Source organism: Cherax quadricarinatus, chromosome 51 (assembly GCF_038502225.1).
Source record: "Cherax quadricarinatus isolate ZL_2023a chromosome 51, ASM3850222v1, whole genome shotgun sequence".
Lineage (NCBI taxonomy): Eukaryota > Metazoa > Arthropoda > Malacostraca > Decapoda > Parastacidae > Cherax > Cherax quadricarinatus.
Genome location: NC_091342.1, coordinates 9852066 through 9876828, shown reverse-complemented (window position 1 = coordinate 9876828; position 24763 = coordinate 9852066). Strand labels below are relative to the sequence as shown.

Sequence of the window (24763 nt, the reverse complement as noted above, 5' to 3'; positions counted from 1 at the left end):
ACAATTTGGACATTATCATGACTGCTTAAGAGTGACAACAGTTGATTGCCATTACGATTACCAAACTGTGAGTTTCCAATGCTTTTGTGTCTCGCATTGTAATCGCCAATAATAAGAGTAGGCTCAGAATGAGCACAAGTTGGGAACTCCAAGTAATTAAACTTATCAGCAGGAGCATACAAGTTAAATATGTTGAGAGCAGAGTTCCCTATATAAATCCTAACACCGTGATATTGTAGCCCCTCTGTTTTCTTATGTGCAAGAAGTTGATGGGGAAGTGATTTTTTAATATATAGAACACAAGAGTTAGTAGATTTGAGGTTATATGCAACAAATGATGGTAATTTAGGGGGTTGGGATTTTTCAGGGACTCTGCACTCTTGTAGACACACAACATCAATGGGTTCGGTGGTTACTTTATGATGAAGGTCAGGAAGTCTTTTGCAGTGCCATCATCTATATTTATTCAGTGGCCAGCTGTGTCTTTAACCACTTTAAAGCATCTAACAATAATCTCCACCTCTTGTGAAGTAATCTTAATTACTTGTAAATTACCTAGTAGTGCTGAAGACAAAGTTACCTTTGGGAATGTCATAGCCAGCGAACTTGCAGTCTTCCGCCGCACATCGGATAAAGATTGCTATAAGGTCGAAGAACCTCTGCGCCTCATGTATAGTGGCCCGTGTGTAAGGCAGCCTGAAACACAAGTGAGAATTGTAAAGAGAAGACGGGTATTGTATCCCTTGGAAAGGTCATGGGCGTGGAGGTGGATGAAGATGTGAACGATCTCATCGAGGAGCACTCCGAGGACGTGACGACAGAGGAGTTAGATGAGCTACATATGCATCAGCATCAGGAGGTTTTGCAGGACATTCGTGCCGCGGAGGCGCAAAATGTGGAAGAGTTTATCTCTACAAGTGAGATAAAGGAAATGTTGGGAAATGTAATGACACTTGCGTAACTCATTTCCGAAACATTCTGAAAGAGAGGAAGAAACAAACCTCCTTGGACAGTTTTTTATTGAAACGCCCTGCAGATGAAACTGTGAAAAGCGTGAAGAAAAAGCCAAAAATCAGTGAATAATGAATGAGTTAAAAATAAAAATTGTAGCAGTTAAGTGCAGTGATAAAGTGTAGCATTAAGAGTGTAGCAATTAAGTTAAGTGATTAAGTGATAGAAAAAGGACGAAACGAAATGAACTCCTGACAACATACGCCACTCTGCCTATCTTTTCCACCATCAACCTTCGTCAGCATCTCTTCTCCAAGGTAAATGTTGTACGTACACCAGTTTATTTCTACATTATGTTTTCCTTATGAAAGTAGTGATTTAATGCAGTGATCTAATGCAGTTAGCCTCACAAACTCTGTTTTCTCATATATAACACCTCAGAAGGGAAGTATGAGGGAAGACGTTTTCAGAGCGGGAGCGAGAATGCCCGCGACCACTCTCCTGCGCCTTCACCACTAGCCACATATGTAATGACATATTTTATTCATTCTAGAGTGTATATCAGGTTTCTATGTTATTTACATTGTTTATTATGTCATTAAGATGAATTGTGATAGATAAATAAGCCGTAGAGTTGATATTAGCGTCATATTGAAGTATTTTGTCATGCCTCCTGAGAGCTGAAATTCCACTGGAACGGAATAATGGCATTTCAATTAATTTAAATGAAGAAAATTGACTCAGCATACGAACAAATCGGGATACGAGGAAGGTCACGGAACAGATTAAATTCGTAAGCCGAGGTTCCACTGTATTCTGGATAGAGTCGTTTCCCTGAATGAATCTGCCTAGACTTCCTACTCATTTGGACAGACGATAAAAGATGCGGAACAACCACAGGATACCAACAAACTGATCGATCAGACCTCCAACCAGAAAGGCCTGGTGGTGACCTCTGGAAGCAAGTACAGGCAACTCCTTTTCTAGGAAGAACACATCTGTAAGGAAAAAGAAACATATTCCCAGTGTACATAATATTGGCCACCACTTACTGGTCCACGTCAGAGTAGCTTGGTAGTCTGTCTCTGCCGACGACCTCGTCCAGCTCCTGCTGAACTTTCTGCTGGACGGCTGAGTGCTTGGCTATTAGGTACACTCCCATGGTCAGGGTGCTGGAGGTAGTGTCCATCCCGGCCGTAAACATCTCAAATACCAGCGCTCTCATCTCACTCACTGGAAACAACAGAGCAATCAAGTTAATGAAAATTGGTCTCAGTGTATACAGTATATACCTGATCATTGTGCTGTGTATAACAGAGGGGTATGTGTGTATGACTGATCATTTAATTATCCCGTCAGGTCATTAAGCTGAATACAACATAAGAACTTGAATTCCCATCCCCAGATACTCTAGGATTCCTTACCTCTTTTTATTATGGGCAATATCCCTCCCCCTCCAATGAAAGGCAGGAGTGCCATGAGTATACTAAGAAACAACACAGTAAGTGTCAGGGGCCCAATACTGCTCAACTGCCTTCCAGTATACATAAGGGGGGATTACCAAAAGACCCCTGTCTGTCTTCAAGGGAAAGCTGGACAGGCGCCGAAAGCCAGTACCTGACCAGCCAGGCTGTGGTGTGTGTGGCCGGCAGTAACAACCTGATTGATCAGGCCCTGATCCACCACGAGGTCTGGTTACGGAATTTGACCAGCATAACACCCTACTGGTATACTCCAGGTATCTACACAGGGCAGTGTGTAATCTGGGGTGGATCAATGCCCTCGCGGCCCGGTCCATGACCAGGCCTCCTGGTGGATCAGGGCCTGATCAACAAGGCTGTTACTGCTGGCCGCACGTAGTCCAACGTACGAACCACAGCCCGGCTGATCCGGCACTGACTTTAGGTATCTGTCCAGCTCTCTCTTGAAGGCAGCCAGGGGTTTACTGGTAATTCCCCTCATGGCTGGTGGGAGGCTGTTGAACAGTCTTGGGCCCCGGACACTTATTGTGTTTCCTCTTAGTGTACCAGTGGCGTCGCTACTTTTCACTGGGGGTATGTTGCATCGCCTGCCAAGTCTTTTGCTTTCGTAGGGAGCGATTTCTGTGAGCAGGTTAGGGACCTGTCCCTCCAGAATCTTCCAGGTGTAGATTATAATATCTCTCTCTCTCTCGCCTGCGCTCCAGTGAGTACAAGTCAAGTGCTTCCAGGTGTTCCCAGTAGTTAAGGTGTTTGATGGAACTTATACGTGCAGTAAAGGTTGGATGTGTCTCCTGACATCTGTTGTCCCTTTCACCTAGCAAGTAGGTACCTGGGTGTTAGTCGACTGGTGTGGGTCGCATCCTGGGGAACAAGACTGAGGACCCCAATGGAAACAAGAGACAATCCTTCAATAACGCAATGCCTTTCTTGGGTTATCCTGGGGTGGCTAACCCTCCAGGGTTAAAAATCCGAACAAAATCTCATCTTATCACTTATGTAGGTGTTAAGTCAAGGAATGATGTCACTTACTGTTGAAGATTGACTTTTCTCCGGCATGACTTTGTATTTCCTTAAGAAAGAGAGAAGCTAACGAATGATTGTCGTCGCAGTCTTCACTCGATATGAAATTCTCAACTTCTCCCTGGGAAAAAAATGAATAATAATAATAATAATAATAATAATAATAATAATAATAATAATAATAATAATAATAATAATAATAATAATAATAATAATAATAATAAAATATTGTTAATCTTAAAATATGCTTATTAAGTAAGGTTAAGTAAATTGTTATAAAAAATATGGTCACGATTATAATCACTTAATGAGATTATCATTGAAATGTAATCAAGTTTGCAAAAAAAATATTAAAATTTGATGACTTAGATTGTCTGAAATTATTATACGACTTTACTCAACCTTACTTAATAAAATATTACAGATTCTTGCTGTTTGATTTACCTTAAATTTTACTCTTGATTGAAAGTTTATGTCCTATCGACTACATAAGGTTCGTTTAAAAAAACTATAACACGGGCGGGGATAGAACCCGCGATCAGTCATGAAACTCCAGACGGACGCGATGGCCACTGGGCCAGCTGGCTACAAGATTATAACTCCATGATCGCGGGTTCTATCCCCGCCCGTGGTAGGGTTTGTTTGCAATCGTGTCATTACGATTTCGTGACTTAAGGTTCGTTAAATATAAACTATGTATATATATATATATATATATATATATATATATATATATATATATATATATATATATATATATATATATATATATATGTATGTATATATATATATACATATGTGCAACACTTGTGTACAAGTGTTGTTCATGTGTCAATGTTCTTGACGTGTAAATGTACTGTTGTTCTGTGTACACATACGTCAAGAGAATATGTATCGTCTTTGCATATGGTAACTAGAATATTTTCTAAGAATTCTGAGAATAACATTCATGAGTGTTAGGCAAATAACCTAATTTTTCTATTTAATTTTCAGCAGTTTAAATTAGATTTGTCATCAACAAATCATATGCATATTATACTTACAAGATGGCGAATAAGTCACAAGTAGCACACTAGGGTTTTTTTTTTAAGAGACGCTTCTGCCAGTGCAGTAAAGACAGCCTGCAGAACAGGCTTCTACGGTAGGACATCTGGTGCAGTACAAATCTTTGTTGTAGACGACTTTTCTCTCTCTCTGGATAGAGCTTTATAGTCATGACTATAAAGTTCTATCCACTAATAAAAGCTTGTTCTGCAATGTGTCTTTTGTTTATTATTGTGCGCTATTTGGCTATCTTAAAAATGTTTAGAAGATTCATGAATTGTACCTCCAAGATATTTTACCTTTATGAAAGTAGCGAGGTCTCTGAGGGACTTCGTTATATTTCTCCAAATGGGTAGGTATACGATCGTCTTCGCCATCCCGGGGATGAAGAACAGAGGATGAATCAAATTCGTATCAGCCGGCTGCAAGAAGGTTTCAATGACCTTGGCAACCTTGGCGTCGTCGTGAGGAAACCTTTTTCCCATCACAATCCTCCACACGACATTTACCACAGACCGATTGAACAGACGCTGCAGGATACACGTTGAGGGGGGGGGGAGGGGTTGGAGAGATACACAAAAAAATGGATAAAACAGAGACACGCATAGCAAAAGATCTTTATTGTTGCGACGTTTCACCAACAAGAGGTGAACCATCGTAAAAATAAAAAGGCCTACTTTTGCTATATGTTATTTTCAAAGATTACTAGAATGAAAAGTCGGTATAATAAAATCATACACTCATGTATGTGAGTTTTAACGCACTTTCGGGCTCACTGTCAATCAATTAAAAGTCGATTTCCTACGGATAAGAATTTCACAGTCACTGGAAAGTAACGAACTGCTGTGCAAGGCGGACATGGAACATACAAAAACAATAAATAGAAGGCACAATAGGAGACATATAACATATTTTTTTAAGTTAATAAAGTGAAATACAGGCTTAGTATATGTGTCTTTTATTTCCCTCCACATCGCAGCGATAGTAAAGGAGAAGGATCTATTTCTCTCACGACTATCGGGTTAGTGATAGGTGTTTGGAAGCTGCAATGTTAGTGGACGGGTTGTGAAGGTTAGCTGAGAGTCTTGTAGAATAACATGGCTGGAACATTTCACAAATAATCCAGATATTGAATAGGCTGAGGGACTGATTACCTCGTTTTTTGTATCCAGTTCTACTCTCTTCACATTGCGTCATCATCACAACCAGCTACCACAAACGCTGTCTCCACCATAACCAACTACTACCAACGTCTACTTCACCATTACAACAACCAACTATTATCAGTGCTTCTTAATTTATCACAGTCAACCTTCATCAACTCCTCCATCACAATCAACCATCATCACCCCTTCATCACAATCATTCATCATCACCCCCTCCATCACAATCATCCATCATCACCCCCTCCATCACAATCAACCATCATCACCCCTCCATCACAATCATCACCCCTCACCTTCATGACGATGGGCTGACCCTCTTGCTGCTGGATGTGATCCATCAGTTCAGTCACCTCCTTTACGATCAAGGGTTCACAGCTGGTCTTCCCGAACCCGAAGTCCCGCAGGTGGCGCAGTACGAACCTCCGCAGTTCTTGCCACGTCTGACCGTTCCCACCGAGAAGACCTGCAGAACGTGTAAAACATGGAGCAATATGGAACCTGTAAGGAACACAAAATACTGCTGGGCTTTGACGTGACACTGGTTGGCTGGCTGGATTAATTCAGTGCCTATAAACTGCACAAGATTATTCAAGGATGCTGTTCACCTGTACGTCACTAATTAAGAAAATTTCAATCCCTAAAATAAGTAATAAAGTTAATTAATTAAATATTGAATGAGATATACACTCCTCCTATATACATATATGTAGTGAGAAATATACACCTTACTGATCAATAGTTTCACTTCTCAATAGTTTCACGTCCTTGGCAGAAACACACGATTCGTTTACATATGTTGGGGTGTGTATGTGATTTTCTTTGTATGTATGTGTGTGTGTGTGTGTGTGTGTGTGTGTGTGTGTGTGTGTGTGTGTGTGTGTGTGTGTGTGTGTGTGTGTGTGTGTGTGTGTATGTGTGTGTGTGTGTGTGTGTGTGTGTGTGTGTGTATGTGTGTGTGTGTGTGTGTGTGTACTCACCTAGTTGTACTCACCTAGTTGAGGTTGCGGGGGTCGAGTCCGAGCTCCTGGCCCCGCCTCTTCACTGATCGCTACTAGGTCACTCTCCCTGAGCCGTGAGCTTTATCATACCTCTGCTTAAAGCTATGTATGGATCCTGCCTCCACTACATCGCTTCCCAAACTATTCCACTTACTGACTACTCTGTGGCTGAAGAAATACTTCCTAACATCCCTGTGATTCATCTGTGTCTTCAGCTTCCAACTGTGTCCCCTTGTTACTGTGTCCAATTTCTGGAACATCCTGTCTTTGTCCACCTTGTCAATTCCTCTCAGTATTTTGTATGTCGTTATCATGTCCCCCCTATCTCTCCTGTCCTCCAGTGTCGTCAGGTTGATTTCCCTTAACCTCTCCTCGTAGGACATACCTCTTAGCTCTGGGACTAGTCTTGTTGCAAACCTTTGCACTTTCTCTAGTTTCTTTACGTGCTTGGCTAGGTGTGGGTTCCAAACTGGTGCCGCATACTCCAATATGGGCCTAACGTACACGGTGTACAGGGTCCTGAACGATTCCTTATTAAGATGTCGGAATGCTGTTCTGAGGTTTGCTAGGCGCCCATATGCTGCAGCAGTTATTTGGTTGATGTGCGCTTCAGGAGATGTGCCTGGTGTTATACTCACCCCAAGATCTTTTTCCTTGAGTGAGGTTTGTAGTCTCTGGCCCCCTAGACTGTCCTCCGTCTGCGGTCTTCTTTGCCCTTCCCCAATCTTCATGACTTTGCACTTGGTGGGATTGAACTCCAGGAGCCAATTGCTGGACCAGGTCTGCAGCCTGTCCAGATCCCTTTGTAGTTCTGCCTGGTCTTCGATCGAGTGAATTCTTCTCATCAACTTCACGTCATCTGCAAACAGGGACACCTCAGAGTCTATTCCTTCCGTCATGTCGTTCACAAATACCAGAAACAGCACTGGTCCTAGGACTGACCCCTGCGGGACCCCGCTGGTCACAGGTGCCCACTCTGACACCTCGCCACGTACCATGACTCGCTGCTGTCTTCCTGACAAGTATTCCCTGATCCATTGTAGTGCCTTCCCTGTTATCCCTGCTTGGTCCTCCAGTTTTTGCACCAATCTCTTGTGTGGAACTGTGTCAAACGCCTTCTTGCAGTCCAAGAAAATGCAATCCACCCACCCCTCTCTCTCTTGTCTTACTGCTGTCACCATGTCATAGAACTCCAGTAGGTTTGTGACACAGGATTTCCCGTCCCTGAAACCATGTTGGCTGCTGTTGATGAGATCGTTCCTTTCTAGGTGTTCCACCACTCTTCTCCTGATAATATTCTCCATGATTTTGCATACTATACATGTCAGTGTATGTGTGTGTGTGTATGTGTGTGTGTGTGTGTGTGTATGTGTGTGCGTGTGTGTGTGTGTGTGTATGTGTGTGTGTGTGTGTGTGTGTGTGTGTTTATGCAGGAGGAAGGAGTTACCTACCTAAATTGATTGCCTGTCCGTCGCTCAGCAGGTAGTTCCTCGTGGCATTGAGGACCATAGGTGGCTTGTCAGCAGACGCCTTGTGTGTGTAAACCTCCTTGATTGTGGACAACCCGCTGATCAGCACCACCCTGGCCAGGAAATCACCACTCCGGTATATCTATATCTATATATATATATATATATATATATATATATATATATATATATATATATATATATATATATATATATATATATATATATATATATATATATATATATATCTGTGTGTGTGTGTGTGTGTGTGATATCCTGAGACTGGGTCTTCAGAATATTATTAGCCAGAATTTATGGGGGTGTACAGGCCTATATAAGGTCAGGAGAAAGTAGCTAAGAAACGATTCTACTGCTAGCCTATGCTGAGGACAGGACCCCTGTCTCTGGGTAGGAGAGGCGGAACTTTTCTGTGGCAGCTGGATCTTAGCTTGTAATCCTTGTGGAAGCTGAACTCTTAGCTTATGCTCCCTGTGGAAGCTGGACTCTTAGCTTATGCTCCCTGTGGAAACTGAACTCTTAGCTTATGCTCCCTGTGGTAGCTGGACTCTTAGCTTATGCTCCCTGTGGTAGCTGAACTCTTAGCTTGTACTCCCTGTGGTAGCTGGACTCTTAGCTTGTACTCCCTGTGGTAACTGTTAATACTATTTTATCAGCTAATTATAATCTTCAGTTCTAAGTAACTTGCTTTGTTATCTTTTCCTGGATATCTTAAATTATCAGATAGGTAGCTTATTAACCAAGTAATTAGTAAAAAGTAATTAAATATTAATAAATTACAATAATGAGAAAATGGTATAAAATACCGACAGGTTGTTATATCGTAGGGGTTCTTAAAAGGAGATATCGAGGGTTGAAGGTAGACACACTTGTTGGATGGTAACGATATATTGTCAGACTCTGGTAATGGGAGATGGAGCCCAGCCTCTGCCTTGTCACTGCCTAGCTGGATGTCTATGCGCCGACTGAGGCCGAGGTAGCTCGCCTCACACTCAAGCTGCATCCCGTGACGTCATACAGTCACAGGCCTAAGGGGTCTTCTATATAAAGCACATGGATGATATTATGATATGCTATACAACACAGGGATCAGCAACTATGCTGACAGTTAGGTAAGACACAAATGCAACAGTTAGGTATCTTTATTACGAAACGTTTCGCCTACACAGTAGGCCTCTTCAGTCGAGTACAGAAAAGTTGATAGAAGCAGAAGATACTTGAAGACGATGCAATCAGTCCATCACCCTTGAAGTTTTGAGGTGGTCAATCCCTCAGTCTGGAGAAGAGTATTGTTCCATAGTCTGAAATAATATGGAGTGGAAGTGTATGTATGTATGTATGTATAATGTTCGCCAAGACCGTAGTCCGGGCACGGGTCTCAATCTTGCGATGACCCGTCTCTGGCTCCCGAGGGAGAAAGGTTTCTACAATGATGCGACGTATGCTGCTCAAGCACTTTTCTGGTCAGTTCAACTGGTGCATCTCATAAGCGATGACACCATATGTACTCCTAACTGTGGACACTAGCGAGGAGGAGGATATGAATCAGTGGTCAGTGGTCACGTGAGGTCACAGACCCTGAGCTGCTTTGGGGATTAGTGTGGACGGTTACAAAGCATGGCTTGCTTCTGCAGTGTTTTAAAAATTGAGGTTGGAGAGTTGAAGGAGGAGGTCTTGCTTCTCCAGGAGGAGATTAGGAGGCTGAAGGTCCACCTCAATGGGTCTGGGAGAGAGTGTGAGGTGGCTGGAGTAGTGGGGAATGAGGCTTCTAGCAGTGAGGTGCAGTCTGTCTCTCGCTGTGAGGAGGCTGTAGTTGGGGAGGTAGCAACGGCTACCAGCAGTGAGGTACAGTCCAGCACCTGCTACAAGTGGCGAGTGGTTCACAGTAATGGAAGGCGCATCAGAGTAAGGAAAGTTAAGAGTGAAGATCTGAAGGTAGGAAATCGTTTCTCTGTTCTTCAGGATGAATGTACTTCAGTGGCCAGTGAAGGTAAGGGTACTACTGCCCCTGCTAATGGAGGTAAGTGCATTCTTGTGGTTGGTGACTCTCAGGTAAGATACATTGACCGTGCTTTTTGTAATAGGAATAAGAAGATGAGAGATAGAGTGTGCTTCCCTGGAGCTGGTGTTGGGGACATTGTCAACAGGCTGGATAATATCATGTCAGGTAATGGGAACAAGCCCATTATCTGTCTCAGTGCTGGTGGAAATGATATTGGGAAGGGTAGGAGAGAAGAGCTGCTAGATAAGTACAGGTCAGCTATAGATTTCATTAAGTCTAAGGGAGGGATCCCAATCATATGTAGCATCTTGCCTAGAAGGGGAGTAGGAAATGAATGGTTGTCTAGGGCAATTGGTGTAAATTGCTGGCTAGACAGATACTGCAAGGAACTTGCAATCCCATTCATTGACAACTGGAACAACTTTTATGGCAAACATGATATGTATGCAAGGGATGGGGTACATCTCTCTGGGGCTGGGGTGGTAGCACTTGCAGACTCGATTGAGAAGGCCATTGGTGAAATGCCTATGATTTTAAACTGATGGAAGATAGAGGTATGGGTATGTGTGGGAAACAAGCAGGTTGCAACACTTGGGTTGGAAACAGTAAATGTATAAAAGGCATTCAGCATGAAGTTATCAATAAAGACAATAGATCAGGTCAGCAAACAAAGGGGGACAGCAGAGGGCAGCAAGGGACTAGCTCCCTTAAGGTTTACTATACTAATAGCAGGAGTGTAAGAAATAAGATAGATGAGCTAAGATTAATTGCAAGTGCAGGAAACATAGATATTATTGCTATAACAGAGACCTGGCTCAATCTGAAAGATAGAGAGATGCCCTCTGAATGTCACATACAAGGCTATAAATTATTCCACACTGACAGGGTCAACAGGAAAGGTGGTGGAGTAGCGATGTATGTCAGAGACAATTTAAATTGTTGTGTTAGACAAGATATTAAATTAGAAGCGTCAGCCACTGAATCTGTTTGGTTACAGCTTCTCGAGGGCCGAGAAAAACTAATTTTGGGTGTGATTTACAGGGCCCCAAATCTTGATAGGGAGTGCAGTAAACTTCTACGGGACGAAATTCGTAAGGCATCTACATACGAAAATGTTGTGCTAATGGGAGATTTCAACTATAGACAGATTGACTGGAGCAATTTGACAGGAAATTTAGAGTCAGGTGACTTTCTTGATACGATCCAGGATTGTTTTTTAAAACAGTTTGTGACAGAGCCAACTAGGGGAAATAACCTCCTTGACTTGGTTCTTGCCAGTAGGGAAACACTAATTAATAATCTTGAGGTTAATGATGAGCTTGGGGAAAGTGATCACAAATCACTCAGTTTTAATATATCATGGAATTCCCCTAATAATGGCAATCAAGTCTCCGTCCCTGACTTTCGCTTGGCTGATTTCATAGGACTGAAAAATTACTTAGGTGGGCTGAACTGGAATGACCTGACTAAGGGTCAGGTAGGTGGTGATGGTTGCCGATATGATGCTTTCCAGGGCATAGTTCTAGCTGCTCAGTCAAATTATGTTCCAAATAGGGAAATCAGATCAAACAAAAATGATCCTAAATGGATGAACAATAGATTAAAATATTTGATTGGTCAAAAGAGAGGCATATATAGGCAAATCAAAAGAGGAGAGGGGCAATTAAGAAATCGATATATTCAGTTAAAGAGAGAAATAAAAAAGGGAATTAGAAAAGCAAAAAGAGATTATGAGGTTAAAGTTGCAAGAGAATCGAAGACTAACCCAAAAGGATTCTTTCAGGTATACAGAAGTAAGATCAGGGACAAGATAGGCCCACTCAAAAGTTCCTCGGGTCAGCTCACTGACAGTGATAAGGAAATGTGTAGAATTTTTAACACATACTTCCTCTCAGTTTTTACACAGGAGGATACCAGCGATATTCCAGTAATGATAAATTATGTAGAACAGGACGATAATAAACTGTGCACTATTAGGGTCACAAGTGACATGGTCCTTAGGCAAATAGATAAATTAAAACCTAACAAATCCCCAGGCCCTGATGAACTGTATGCAAGGGTTCTAAAGGAATGTAAAGAGGAGCTTAGCACACCTTTGGCTAATCTTTTCAACATATCACTACAAACTGGCATGGTGCCAGATAAGTGGAAAATGGCAAATGTGATACCTATTTTCAAAACAGGTGACAGGTCCTTAGCTTCGAACTATAGACCAATAAGCCTAACCTCCATAGTGGGAAAATTTATGGAATCAATAATTGCCGAGGCAGTTCGTAGCCACCTTGAAAAGCATAAATTAATCAACGAATCTCAGCATGGTTTTACAAAGGGGCGTAGATCATGGTAATGAATATGATATTGTGTATATGGACTTCAGTAAGGCTTTTGACAGGGTCCCACATCAGAGACTATTGAGGAAAATTAAAGCACATGGAATAGGAGGAGAGATTTTTTCCTGGATAGAGGCATGGTTGACAAATAGGCAGCAGAGAGTTTGCATAAATGGGGAGAAATCAGAGTGGGGAAGCGTCACGAGCGGTGTTCCACAGGGGTCAGTGTTGGGCCCCCTGCTGTTCACAATCTACATAAACGACATAGATGAGGGCATAAAGAGCGACATCGGCAAGTTTGCCGATGACACCAAAATAGGCCGTCGAATTCATTCTGACGAGGACATTCGAGCACTCCAGGAAGATTTGAATAGACTGATGCAGTGGTCGGAGAAGTGGCAGATGCAGTTTAATATAGACAAATGCAAAGTTCTAAATGTTGGACAGGACAATAACCATGCCACATATAAACTAAATAATGTAGATCTTAATATTACGGATTGCGAAAAAGATTTAGGAGTTCTGGTTAGCAGTAATCTGAAACCAAGACAACAGTGCATAAGTGTTCGCAATAAAGCTAATAGAATCCTTGGCTTCATATCAAGAAGCATAAATAATAGGAGTCCTCAGGTTGTTCTTCAACTCTATACATCCTTGGTTAGGCCTCATTTAGATTATGCTGCACAGTTTTGGTCACCGTATTACAGAATGGATATAAATTCTCTGGAAAATGTACAAAGGAGGATGACAAAGTTGATCCCATGTATCAGAAACCTTCCCTATGAGGATAGACTAAGGGCCCTGAAACTGCACTCTCTAGAAAGACGTAGAATTAGGGGGGGATATGATTGAGGTGTATAAATGGAAGACAGGTATAAATAAAGGGGATGTAAATAGTGTGCTGAAAATATCTAGCCTAGACAGGACTCGCAGCAATGGTTTTAAGTTGGAAAAATTCAGATTCAGGAAGGATATAGGAAAGTACTGGTTTGGTAATAGAGTTGTGGATGAGTGGAACAAACTCCCAAGTACCGTTATAGAGGCCAGAACGTTGTGTAGCTTTAAAAATAGGTTGGATAAATACATGAGTAGATGTGGGTGGGTGTGAGTTAGACCTGAGAGCTTGTGCTACCAGGTCGGTTGCCGTGTTCCTCCCTTAAGTCAATGTGACCTGACCTGACTAGGTTGGGTGCATTGGCTTAAGCCGGTAGGAGACTTGGACCTGCCTCGCATGGGCCAGTAGGCCTTCTGCAGTGTTCCATCGTTCTTATGTTCTTATGTCGTTATCACAGGTAACAGCTTGTCTGGTTCGTTGACTCTATGGTACACTAGTGTGGCCGCAGTCATCTCTGGGTCCTCTTCGGGAGGTAATATCACTCCTAGTTGCCTGCGGAGTGTCTCAGTAACTTCGCACTCCATAAGATAGTGTGTTAGGGGCCGCTGAACAACGTGCTGACAGTACTGGCACATCTCCTCCTCAGCCTTGTCTACCATCATCTTGGCTGTGGGAAAGCCCAAACGAAGCCGATGGATGGCGGTACACTGCGCTCTGGACCAACTTCTATCATATGGAGGGGGTTCTCCCTGAGTCGCTGCTCGGTACCTCTGTTGAGATGGGGTATCACCTAAGACCTCCCCCATAAGTTTCATGGCTCTGGCAGCCACCAGTTTGGTCTGTCGTAGGCTTATTGGGACAGTAATCCCAACATGTGGATAGTCTGTTGCTGCCTTGGCTGCATCATCTGCCGCCTCATTTTCCCGGATGCCAGCAAGGCTTGGGATCTAGTTCAATGTCGATCTGTTACCCCGAACTTCTAAGGCTGCCATTATGCTCAGGATCGATGTGATGAGGTGAACATTGTCCTGTGGTTGAGGATGGGAGAGGGCATTGATTGCAGAGGTGGAATCAACATGTATGACAGGTCGGAGTCGATGTCGTAGGGCATGTGACAATGCCTGCTGAATCGCCACCAGCTCAGCTTGAAGGATTGTGCAGTGGTCAGGGAGTCGCCAGCCTTGTGTGTGACCATTGTGGTACAGTCTAGCTGCTGCTCTCTTCCTGTCAGGGTCGACAGAACCATCTGTGAAATACACTGCACATGTGCCTCCCTCTGCCAGTGCCATGCTTGTCTCAGCATGATTGCTGAGGGTGTCTTGACTGCAGAGACGCTTAGAGATGGGTAGCTGCATGATGGAAACATCGGCTGGATCTGGGCGCCAGGGAGGTGGTGGATGGTACCCAGCAACAGGAAGGTCACAACTCTTCTCAAGGAGTAGTTGTATAGGCAGCAGCTTCCGTCCAGCAGCACAAAACAAACGAATCCAGGAGTAGTCCGTGAAGAGTGTGGGATCTTGTGCCATGGTTGTCAATATTCGTCTCCTTAGTGGGGTACCTTGCTGCCGGTGCAGAATCGTGGCCACTTTGCAGGCGTTTATGTATCTTACTCTGTCAGCCAAGGAAGGAAGCCGGGCCTCAGATCTGAGACATACTGTGTTGGTCCAGATGGGGGCCCCAAGCATAGTTCTTATCGCCTGATTTTGTACGACCTCCACCCTTTGCCTGCTCTCCGGGAAGAGATGAGCTAACGCCGGTGCACCGTAGTCAAGAGCGAGCGTATAGCTTGTACAAGCGAAGTACATCTTTGCTTGCCCCTGCACGGTGCCTCGTCATGGCTCTCATGGCGTTGAGTCTGAGTAGAGCACGTGACCTGACATACTCGGCCTGTTTGTGAAAGGTCAGCTTTTTATCAATGTAGATTCCCAAGTACAGGTAGAAGCCTGTCCACTCAAGTTCTATATCCTGAATACGTAATCTATTCATAAGATCTGGTCCCTTGAACATCATTGCAAGAGATTTCTCGGCCGAGATCTTGAGGCCTAGTTCCTTGCAAGACTGCGTAATTAGGTCCAAAGCTCTCTGAGCCTGTCGTTCTAAATTGCCTTTCCCATTCACTACGAGTGCAAGATCATCAGCATAGCAGAGGAGCTGTGTACCACTATGAAAGGGAAGGCTCACAAGTTCCTGCATAAGGATGTTAAACAGGGTAGGACTGAGCACACCTTGTGGTGTACCGTTTTCCAGGGTTTTAAAGGAAGAGTAGTGTCCCTGAAAGCTGACACAGGCCTGCTTGCCCCTAAGGTAGGTCTCTATCCAGGCCAGGAGGCGTCCTTTGATTTCCTTCCGAGCTAGTATTGCCAGAATTGCTGTGGGGCTGGCTAGCTCAAATGCCTTTTCAAGGTCGAGGTAGACGACGATACTAGGTTTTTTGTTACTATCAGCAATCTGGCTTAGTAGAGTGGTTATGCACTCTGCTGTACCCACTCCTTTGGTGAAGCCAAATGTGTGATGATGAGAGGGTCCAAGTTTCCATAGGAGGCGGTTTAACACCATCCTCTCAGCAGTCTTGGCTAAGCAGCTGGTCAGCGATATGGGTCTCATACTGCCTGGGTCCTTGGGCTTTGGAATTGGTACGATGGTAGCTTTCTTCCAAGCTGCTGGGAGTGTCCTGGCCCTCCACGACTTGTTAATGACGTCTAGTATGGCCTCCCATCCACTCTGCCCAGCCCGTGCAATCATGGAGTATGTAACACCATCGATGCCCAGGGCAGTGTCACCTGTGTTCTTAATGGCACGTCGGAGTTCCAAGTCCGTGAGGTCTTCATCAGTCACATCTTTCGACTCACATGCAGCTTGTATCGTTAGCTGGCGCTGTGGCAGAAGATCCGTCTGTATATTCCGGATGTCCTGTGGGAGCTGAGTGGAGGCTCCCCTGGAAGTGAAAAGCTCCACTAGTTTCTCAGCTTCCTGGGATGGGTTCGGGTGTGCTGGTGGCCTCGGCTTGCTCTTGCCAGTTGCTATGTTGAGCTTGCCCCATATCTCAGATAAGGTGGTGTGATGCCCGAATGTTGAGCACCACTCCAGCCATTTCTCAGTTTTTACTCTGAGAGAGACTCTACGGGCATGCTGCACAATGGCTCTCAGAGTATTCCTGTTCTCTGCCGTAGGGTTACGCCTGTATAGCTTCCTAAAAGAGTTGATGCGTTGGTTCTGCTCCCGCACCTCGTCGTTGTAGAACCACCAGTCTCTTTTGTGAGTGCGTCCTGCGGACTTCTTTGGAATTGCGCACTCTGCTGCCTGGATGAGAACAGTGATTAGCTCCTGTTCAGCCGTATCACAGTCTTCAGATAGAGAGTATGTGGACCACCAGTCATGAAGATAATCCTGGAACACCTTCCAGTTGGCTCTCTTTACGTCCCATCTAGGAGGCAGCACAATTGTGGGAGGCCTGTTGATGTTGAAGGTGGTGATCACTGCAAACTGATCACTGACAAGGTGAGGATGAGTTTCCCATGTGGCTCCTGCTGCGAGTTGTCTTGACCCGAAGGTAAGGTCGAGGCAGCCACCCAACAGGTGTGTGGGGTCTCCATTGTTTAGCAACTTTACCTCTGGAATATCGTGCAGGAGCATTGCTATGTGTCTGCCAGCAGCATTGGTTGCTGAGTAAGAGTGCAGCATTGGGTGATGTGCGTTGAAATCTCCACCCACAATAATACACTCAGTGCGTGCTAGTGCGAGGAGCTCTGCAATGTCGAGGGTGTGTCTTGGGTTCTTGTAGATGTTATAGATAGTAATGGGCGCCCCAGGTATGTGCGCAAGGATGGCCTGTACCTCGACATCCTCCCCACAGTCCACAGGGTTAGCTATAACCTCGTGAGGTATTGTATTGGACACAAATACAGCTGTGCCTCTGCAGTGAACGCCCGGGTCCATGTGCCGAAAATACCCAGCAAAACCGGGTAGTCTTGGACACATAGTCGGGACAGTCAGAGTTTCTTGTAGCAAGACGATGTCAACCCGATCCCGAATTACTGCCTCCAGCAAGAGGTGCTGTTTGCCCCTCAGGCCCTGAATGTTCCATTGTAGAACCTTGAGGGTGTGATTTGGTACCGAGGTTATTCCGTCGCTGTTGTTTCCTGAGCTGGAGACTGAGTCCTGCCCGCTCTGAGAACCTGCAAATTCATGGCATCTACTGTCTCCTCCTCGGACAGTAAGCACACTCTCAGGAGCGTACTGACCATCTGCCGGAATGCACTCTGTTGTTCCGTGGAGTTGATTGTGTTGCAAATAAGATCCGTGAACACCTTGATGAGTGCTACGAGATCCTCCCTGGTGAGGGCCTGCTTTGGGGTTGGGTTCGAAACAGTGGATATTATCTGGGCTGTTGTGGTCTGAGGGTTGGATTTCTTTATTGTATGCACCGTGGTCTGTTGCTGTATACCAGGTTGGGTAGCCGGGATCTGCTGGTGAGGCGCCAGTTGAGTCTGCAAAGCGCCTGTGCCGGGTAAGGACCTGTTCCTCTTGTTTATGTTTCTTCGTTGAGGTAGGGGTGCATGAGGTTCTTGACCTTGACGCCTGGTTGAGGCTTCGAGGGTTGGGAATTCCTGGACATTGACTTGGGTTAGCTGCTGAGAGATCTGCGGTATGGCAGGGTTCTCTGCACCCATCGTTTGCTGAGAGAATTTGATCCGTCGTAGCCTGTTGCCGAGTTTTTGGCGTCTTCCAGACACTTTGAATTCTGGCGAGCCTCTCGGGGCATCGAGGATTCCAATAAAGATACCCAAAAGTTGCACATGTGTCTAATTTAACAACGTGTCGGTTCTTTGAACCATTCATCTACAATCCTGTCAGACACTGCAACTTCTTGGGATCTTATTACTTGGGAATTCGTCGCTTGCCTAACCCTTGGGCACGACCTACTTCCACATTGGACAAATGTGACACCACCTACGACTGCTGCACCTCTCCTGCCATACGGTTTATAAGCTGCTTCTCCGCTCATATGCCGTATTCTATTCAAGATTCATGGACTGACCACATCGACTCAAGGTTGAGGGACTGATTACCTCATTCTCCTCCTGTTCTTCAAGTTTATCATTTGTATGGACTGATGAAGCCACTGTGTGGCGAAACGTTTCCTCAATAAAGATACCCAAGAGTTGCACATGTGTCTAATTTAACAAGAATGTAGACATTGAGAGGTCAGGTCCCTTTCAAATCCAGCTGGATTTGAGAGGGACCTGACCTTCCAACGACAACATTCTGACCTCTACTAGTGGCCTACATCTCACCTCCTGGCGCTATATAAGGCTCCATCCTGTCACTTCCACTCCATATTATTTCAGACTATGGAACAATACTCTTCTCCAGACTGAGGGACTGACCACCTCAAAACTTCAAGGGTGATGGACTGATTACATCGTCTTCAAGTATCTTCTGCTTCTATCAACCTTTCTGTACTCGACTGAAGAAGCCTACTGTGTAGGCGAAACGTTTCGTAATAAAGATACCTAACTGTTGCATTTGTGTCTTACCTAACAACAATAATGAGAAAGGTAGTATAGACTTTCCCCATATTTAATTTGCTATTTTTAATAAGAGCCAATATTACTTAGGTGGTGAATACCTATTTAATTTGCTATTTTAATAAGAGCCAATATTACTTAGGTGGTGAGTACGTATTTAAGAGGGACTGAAACAGAGACAAACATACTGCAAGACTTTCAGACAGACAGACTCTCAGGCAGACAGGCAGACAGAGAAGCTGACTAAAGCATAGTCAGAGCCACAGACAGACTTAGACAGCAAACGAAAGTTGGTAATGGACGAACCACAAACAAGTGCCATACCCGGTGCCAAAGATGCCAAAGCTTGCCATGTTGCCATACTCCTTCTTAAGGTTACGTAGTAAAGTTCTTAACGGCACACCGCGTATGTGAAGCAGGGAACCCACTACTGGTAGCATCGGCATACCTGAGATAAGATTATTATTATTATTATTATTATTATTATTATTATTATTATTATTATTATTATTATTATTATTATTATTATTATTATTATTATTATCGCATTAAGAGAGCGAGAGGCGTAATATAACGCCTTTCTCTCTCTCTCTCTCTCTCTCTGAGGTAATAAATGGTAAGTAACACCAACAATAAAGATAGACAGACATGGAATAACCTGAATATTTACGAGATATTTCACCAGTCAGTTGGTTGTCAATGCAGTATAGAGAAAATAAAGTCAGTTTAAATTGTGGCTTTTCCTGGACCATGTGTGCAACACACCTTCCTTCCTCTGATAGAATCTTTCCTTGTGACCTACTTCTTGCAGCTCTTGCAACATTGCATAGCTCCTGACGAAGCACGGAAGTGTGAAAGGTCTAATCTTTTGCAATCCCTAGTAGCTTGTGTTGCAGTGTTAAGCTCCCAGATCTGTCTATTTACAAATTTATTCCTATCCACCTATGTATCTATGTTGCTTAAGAAAATAAAATATAAAAACACTGTAGGTCTGCTGCGACATGCTAGAAAAGATTTCGTCACGTTCAACTGTTACTATCCATGGGTTTATTAAGTTTGTTTTTAACGCTAGCTATAAGATGGGACGGTAACTTCTTCACTTCATTCTTACCTGGAGGAAAATTTGGAGGTCGTCTTCCTGGAGCGACGAAGATTAGGAGGAGGAAGAGGAGGAGGCCCAGGAGAACAATGCCCTCCCATCCTGGCATCTTTCCCATCCACTCAAGCGCCATGTCTAGCAGAAAGAAAGTCAGACTTGTACATAGTGCCAGAGAAACTGAGGTAATTTTGGCGAAGTTTGGCCTGGCGTACCATAAAGCATAGTAAGTGACACCAATGGAGACAAAAAGAGTAAATGCAGTCATAAAGGCATAAGAAACACGAATAAAGACCGGGAGGAATATAAGTATAACAGGAGAATCTCCTCAGAGGCAGAATCTACACAGACAACATATGTATATATATATATACAGAGACAGGAAATAGACACATCACGGAGGCCTGAAGTGAACTGAAATAAAATTAATTAAAATAAATTAAACTTTAATTCTATAAAGAATATATTACAATCGGTACGGGAAATGTTTCATTAATATCATTATATATAAAAAGATCCTAATTTCGCAGAGAATTTCGGGCAGCCATAAAATACCTTATAACCAGGGGCGGATCTACTTTTAAACTAGTGAAACTTAAGCTTCAGGGCCCGAATCCCGGAGGGCCCCCAGAAGCCACATTAGTCCACACTGCATAAAAATTTTGGGTCTGCTGTATGAGGGGTTCAAAATTCAGGGCCCCAAAAATGTAGGTCCACCACTGTTTATACATACCTACAACCTGTAACTACTAGCGGATTTTTTGCAAGAGTAGTTTGTTGGAAGTTTTAGTGAGACAATTCGATATAATATTTGTGGAGCTTATTAATGTTAGTCGAATACAAATGCAGGTACTAATCTAAATTTTAGAACTGCTGCCCAAGACAGACAATAAACTGAGGGCACAAAGAATGCATAGCATCTCGGGTAAAACCTAGTCTGCACTAAATATGAAATTTACTCAGTTAATTCATTATAAAAACAAAATAACAAAATTATATGTGGCGTGCGCTGAGTATGATGTTCGTCATATAAGCATTCGACATGCCGTAACGACCAGTGAACTGGCATTTCAGAGTGGAGCAGTTCTGGAGCCCCCGCTGCTCAGCTTACTGGCCAGTTCAGAACCTCCAATCGCGTGGTAGCTGGCTGCTCAAGCCAAGGTGAAGTCACTTCAGCTTGCCTGGCTGAGCGGCAGACTTCCACCGACATTGATCGTGACCAATACTCCTTTGAGTGGCTCTGATTTGTACCATTTCAATCTGATTTATTCTTTTATTATTAATACTGTACATAGTGTAAATATTGGTGAAAGAATACATGGGCAAAGAAATTTACCCCCTGCTGCATTTGTCTTACCCTTGCTCTCCGTCCTGCTGAGTCCTTTGTCTGCTGACTTAATTACGACCAACTGCAGCAGGCCATCAGACTTCCACTTGTGTTCGTGATATGATGTAATCGTTAAAATATGATAAGATACGTCGTTTTTGCTTCTAATATATGGCAGCTGAAAAAAAAAGCTGGAAAAAGAGGAACAGGGACAGAACTGGATGCAAACATCGGGGTTCTAGTATTTTTTTTTTTTGACATAGTGTATTGCTGTCAAGATTCACATTATGGAGACGAGGGACTTTTTAACAATGGCTTTGAAGCAGCTATCAAGGAAGAGTTTCAGAGCAGTGTTTATATTAGAATTAACTCTCATGTACATAGTATGCACAGGAGTAAGAGTGAATATTGAGTAAGTTTATACCTTAGAGTGGGAGAGTGTGTTATCTGGCACTAGATTGGGTAATCGCTTATACAGCCGCTTTTTGTTGTTGTTATTGGCTTTAGGTGATTTACTGTTGTAGCTCCACAGGCAAAAATATCAAAGGTGAGGTAAGGATAGATTACGTAATAGTACAAAGTAGCTATGTTTGAGGTACACTGTAACGTATTTTAGAGAGGAAACCTACTACTGATTTTGAAATCTTTGTTATGCTTTCGATGTGGGTGTAGAGCTCCAAGTTCCAGAGGTCGTACAGACCTAAAAAAATTTCCTCGGTCTGTCTTACAGTGGAAGAACCGTTAATCATTATATTTATAAGGCCATTTGCAGCTCTGATTGCAAACATATAGAAGTTCTTGTCAATATTAAAAGTGAGTTTATTGGTAGTCATCCACATACATATCTTCAGAAATATAGCCGAGAAGACAGTCATAAATGCACCTTGACGATTGTTTGAATCTCTCTGACATACCTGATAGTTTGTAACTTGCCACACAATGTTCCACAACTGACAGAGTGGGAGGTCAGGTGTTTACTGCGGGACTGTCATATGAGATGCGATTAAAACATCTTGAGTTCTCTAGATAGTGTACGTTATCACTTCAGAGCGATATCAAGCACTGGATCTGTCCCGTGGATCGGTTGGCAACGCTCTCGCTTCGCACACTTAGTGTCCGTGGTTCAATCCCCGGCACGGATGGAAATGTTGGTCATGTTCACCTAGCAGCAAGTAGGTACCTGGAGAAAGAATTGTGACCACTTTTCGAGTGTATCAAAATCGAGTCATCAAACAGTTATCAATTGTCGAGGATGGACCAAAAGCGTCACCTGAACTTTCTTTTCGTAAATGAGATCTTTAGAGGTACTTTATCAGCAGAAACCAGGAAACAACACCATAAAGGCCGTGGATGGTTATAACAGTCACTCGCAGGAGCTACAGCAAGAATCCAAATAAATAAATAACTTATAAATAGAACTTGATGAGGAGAGCCGAGCCCTGAATGTTGGGCATTCCGCATTCTGTCTTCCTTATTCCTCCTTCCCTTCCTCCTTCTCTCTTCTTACCTCCATACTTTCCTTATTTCTTTTATTCTACTTCCCTCTTTCCCTCAACTCCTGCCTTCCTCGTTCCCTTCTGTCGCTTCTCTTTTCTCATCTCTGCAGACAAGAATTATAGCTGCACCACATGTAGTCGGTAGAAAGGCTGTCTGTTAACAGTTATTTAGTTCCCTCACTCTTACATCCGTGCGCATCATAAGTGGTATGTACTCGTTATCCTCTCTAGAACTGCTCGACGAGGAAGGCACTGAAGGTGGTGTAGACCTCGTTGGAAAGGTGCTCGTAGATGGTTCCCTGCTGCACCTCCAGGTACACTCTGGCTCCAGCGTTGAGGAACAGCAAGGCTGAATTGGAGCCCTGCTGGACCCCTGTTTAGTACCGTAAGCAGTGACCTGGTACTCTCCTTCCTTCATCAGTGCCACCCTGTCAGGATAATTATCATTATTTTATTAAATTTATTATTATATTCACGGGAAACCACTAAACCCATAGGGGTCATGGAGCACTGATAAATGGGTGTTACTACAAAACAACATAGGAGTAGTGAGTTAACAGGTGTGGTATGAGGACAGGCATTGTGAGCTTTCAGTAAGTTGTAAATAAAGATGTCTTCTTTGAACCATCTGTATCATCATGTCCAGGTGGACTTGTACTAATATTATTGATTATACATTCACATACGTCCATATGCACGTGGTGATATACGTATCTATCTGTGAATGGTGGTGGTTTGGATAAACTAGTATAATTTTTTTTATACCCTGGTACAGTTTTTTGCATACCCTGGTATAATTTTTTGGATACCCTGGTATCAAACTTTTGATACTCGGGTATTAATATTTTAGTACCCGGGTTGGACATGGCTACGATACTCACGTGAAGTCCTTGTTAAGGAGAGGCAGGGTGCTTCTCAACAAGCCACAGGCCCGAGGGGGGATTTTTTTCATTTGGACAAAGCCATAAAATTTCTGCCCAAATTCCTAGAGAAAGACCCAGACCAGTTTTTTCTGTTATTTGAAAGTACGGCCAAATCCCAAGATTGGCCGGAAACGGAATGGGCGACATTAGTGAGAACCCAACTAGTTGGTAAAGGGTTACAGGCCGTTAGTTCTCTAGAGGGACCGGCCTTTTCTGATTATAATAAACTGAAAGAGGTAGTTTTACTGGCTTATCAGATGTTGCCAGAAAGATACCGGCAGAAATTTAGAGGACTAAAGTTTCAGGCAGGGCAGTCTTTGGTGGAATATGGTAAGAAGATGTCACTTCTGAATAGGTGGTGTCGCTCTAAAGTTGTGGTAGACAATTATGAAGGTGTAATTACCTCAATTTTGTTAGAGGATCTTTTGAGAAATGTTCCTCCTGACCTTAAGGCATATCTTGAGGAGAAGGATCTGGATGATTTTAATAATGCTTTAGAGCTGGGTGATAGATTTTTAGCTAACCAGAAATCTGGTAGTGGTTACCACCCACCACATACTAATAATGGTAAGTTTTCCCCACCCACCCCCCTCAAGGGAGGTTCCTTGACGTAGGTGAGGGGCTCTTGATCTATGGAATTGGATCTGTGCTCCGGTTCCCTGAATTGAACCTGAATACCTTCCATCCCCCCACATGCGCTGTATAATCCTACGGGTTTAGCGCTTCCCCCTTGATTATAATAATAATAATAATAATCCCCACCCACCAGTAGGAATAAGAAATTTAAGCCACATATTTCTCAGTCTAATAACCACCAGAGTGTGAATAAGCCTAATTCTCAAGTACCTGCCCAGGGAAGTTTTAAGTCCGCAGTCACTGGTCCAGGATTACAAGGAACAGGTGGGACGAGTCCAGTTCCCCAGAGTCAAGGGATCCAACCTAGGTCAAATGGGCAGGGAGTCTTTAAACCTTATTACTGTACTTATTGTCATAAACAGGGCCATCTGCAGCCGTATTGCAAGAAGATACATAGAGATCAGGCGGTTGCAGGGGCTTCTCAGGTAGATACGCCAGGTATC

The 24763-nt window shown here is 43.5% G+C and overlaps 1 protein-coding gene and 1 long non-coding RNA gene across 5 annotated transcripts in view; both read right to left on the bottom strand.

Annotated features, from left to right (window-relative positions):
- The window catches only part of LOC128705962 (cytochrome P450 2D14-like), a 33406-nt gene extending 11126 nt beyond the window's left edge, over positions 1-22280 (bottom strand). Inside the window, exons 1-10 of one of the 4 annotated variants that reach the window (XM_070095815.1) lie at positions 22180-22255; positions 21296-21443; positions 19954-20076; positions 19167-19290; positions 8112-8242; positions 5956-6125; positions 4796-5026; positions 3462-3573; positions 2004-2184; positions 581-696 (exon numbers count right to left, since the gene is read on the bottom strand). In XM_070095815.1, the coding sequence (XP_069951916.1) occupies positions 581-696; positions 2004-2184; positions 3462-3573; positions 4796-5026; positions 5956-6125; positions 8112-8242; positions 19167-19290; positions 19954-20074 (1186 nt within the window). In that variant the 5' untranslated portion in view covers positions 20075-20076; positions 21296-21443; positions 22180-22255. Of the gene's footprint in view, positions 1-580; positions 697-2003; positions 2185-3461; positions 3574-4795; positions 5027-5955; positions 6126-8111; positions 8243-19166; positions 19291-19953; positions 20077-21295; positions 21444-22179 lie in introns of all 4 variants that reach the window. The other 3 variants (XM_070095816.1, XM_070095814.1, XM_070095817.1) reach the window with 3 other exon arrangements.
- The window catches only part of LOC138854182 (uncharacterized), a 77349-nt gene that overhangs the window by 11126 nt on the left and 41460 nt on the right, over positions 1-24763 (bottom strand). The gene's annotated exons all lie outside the window — the stretch shown is intronic.